The sequence below is a fragment of the Echinops telfairi genome, unplaced genomic scaffold (assembly GCF_000313985.2).
Source record: "Echinops telfairi isolate 266 unplaced genomic scaffold, ASM31398v2 ScPeMD7_7468;HRSCAF=8506_0, whole genome shotgun sequence".
NCBI classification, from domain to species: Eukaryota; Metazoa; Chordata; class Mammalia; order Afrosoricida; family Tenrecidae; genus Echinops; species Echinops telfairi.
Window position 1 is genome coordinate 8830425 of NW_022111369.1, and position 1728 is coordinate 8832152.

At 40.4% G+C, this 1728-nt stretch overlaps 1 protein-coding gene across 1 annotated transcript in view; it reads left to right on the forward strand.

Moving 5' to 3' along the window:
* Positions 1 to 1728, forward strand: part of PAPSS1 (3'-phosphoadenosine 5'-phosphosulfate synthase 1) — a gene marked incomplete at its 3' end in the record, with an annotated part of 123150 nt that overhangs the window by 21005 nt on the left and 100417 nt on the right. Inside the window, exon 3 of the mRNA XM_004703453.2 lies at positions 673 to 908. Coding sequence (XP_004703510.2) covers positions 673 to 908 — 236 coding nt within the window. The remainder of the gene's footprint in view (positions 1 to 672; positions 909 to 1728) is intronic.

Genomic DNA, 1728 nt, shown 5'->3' on the forward strand with positions numbered 1-1728 from the left:
CATTTGGCTGTCTATACTACATCAGTATATTAAACTCCATTACTTCTTCCCTTGCTTTTTTATAAAACGGCTTTGGTTATGAACATTGTTTTATCAGTGTGGCATCTGTGAATGCATGTATGTTTTGTTTTCTTCTCACTCACTTTTTTCATTGTTGAATAAGGGTATTATTTCAAGGTTAATTATAGATTACCATGGTGGACTTAATAGATGTGATCCTGGGCTATGGAGGTGACTTTGCACTATTTCCCTTTATGTGTCCCCCTCCCCCCATTTTTTCTTTTTCTTTCCATGTTATGAATGTTGATGGGTAGATAATTTCACAGTTTGGGCATATAACGTTGTTTTAAAATTTAGTGTGCAACTTTAGAACAGAGATAGTAAGAGGACAGAGTAGTTACCTTCCCCAGCATTACCTAATTAGTTAAGTCCTTTTGTGACTCATTAGTGAGTTCAAGAATGCCTTGAGCATATATCTGCATGAGTAAAATTTTACGTGTATACTGTGTTTAAATTGTCGATGTTTTCATGGGTAGGGGGTAATTGTATAGAAAAATACTGGTTAAGAAAATTACTGAGAGACTGCTGTGGATAATGAAAGTAAACCTGTAATGAAAGATTTTATTATTAAATTATTACCCTTCTCACTTGGGATCTGTGTGGCTTGTTTAGGCTTGTCGGGAGCCGGGAAGACCACGGTGAGCATGGCTCTGGAGGAGTACTTGGTGTGCCACGGTATTCCGTGCTATACTTTGGATGGTGACAACATTCGTCAGGGACTCAATAAAAATCTTGGATTTAGCCCTGAAGACAGAGAAGAGAATGTCCGCCGTATCGCAGAAGTTGCCAAACTGTTTGCAGACGCCGGCCTGGTGTGCATCACAAGCTTCATTTCGCCTTATACTCAGGTATGTGCTTTCTGTGCCATTGCTGCTCCAGTGAGACTTTCTGGGAACGTGGCATTGGGCAAAGCAAGCAACCAACCAAACACAGACATGTCCTTTGGGCCTGCATTCAGATGAAAATCGTTCACTTAAGATATTTCTGGGCTAGAAATAACTTCCTAGTAATTTACTTGAACATTCTCTTGTGATTTGGGTGAGCGTTTATAGAGCATTTAGTTTTGCATTCAACAGTGTCAACTCATTTAGTTGACGGCAGTCGCTGCCATCCCCTCAGTACAGCAGCACCCTTCCTGTTCATCCCTGGGTCCCCATTTCCAGTCGTCCTGCCTTCCTGCCCTTTCCTGCCCTTAGAGCTTTGTTTTGGGGCAGATGCTGCCCTTTGGTCTCTGTTGTTCTTGTTGGTAGGTGCCCTCAAGTCGGTTCTGACCCATAGTGACCCTGTGCACAACAGAAGGAAACATGACGTTCTGTCTTGTGTAGTTGATTATAATCCATTTTACACAGCTCAGCAACAAAAAATTATGTTGCTGGGATTATTTAGGTCACTGATTTGGTACACGTCATTGGATAGATCACATCTCACATCAGCTCTCATTTCTTAGGTAAGGTGCTCCACTGTATCTTCAGCTGTTAAGTTACACTAATTTATTAACTTATCATTTTAATTTTAAATATGGGAAGAATTCAGACCTATAAATTACAGGATACAGTAAAATAAATTACAGAAAAGGTCAGAAATATTTGGACAAGAATGAGATGTTAAAGGACTTGCAAGGGAAGCTGTATGGACCCAAAGTGGCTACTTGGTTATGCATTGAGCTGC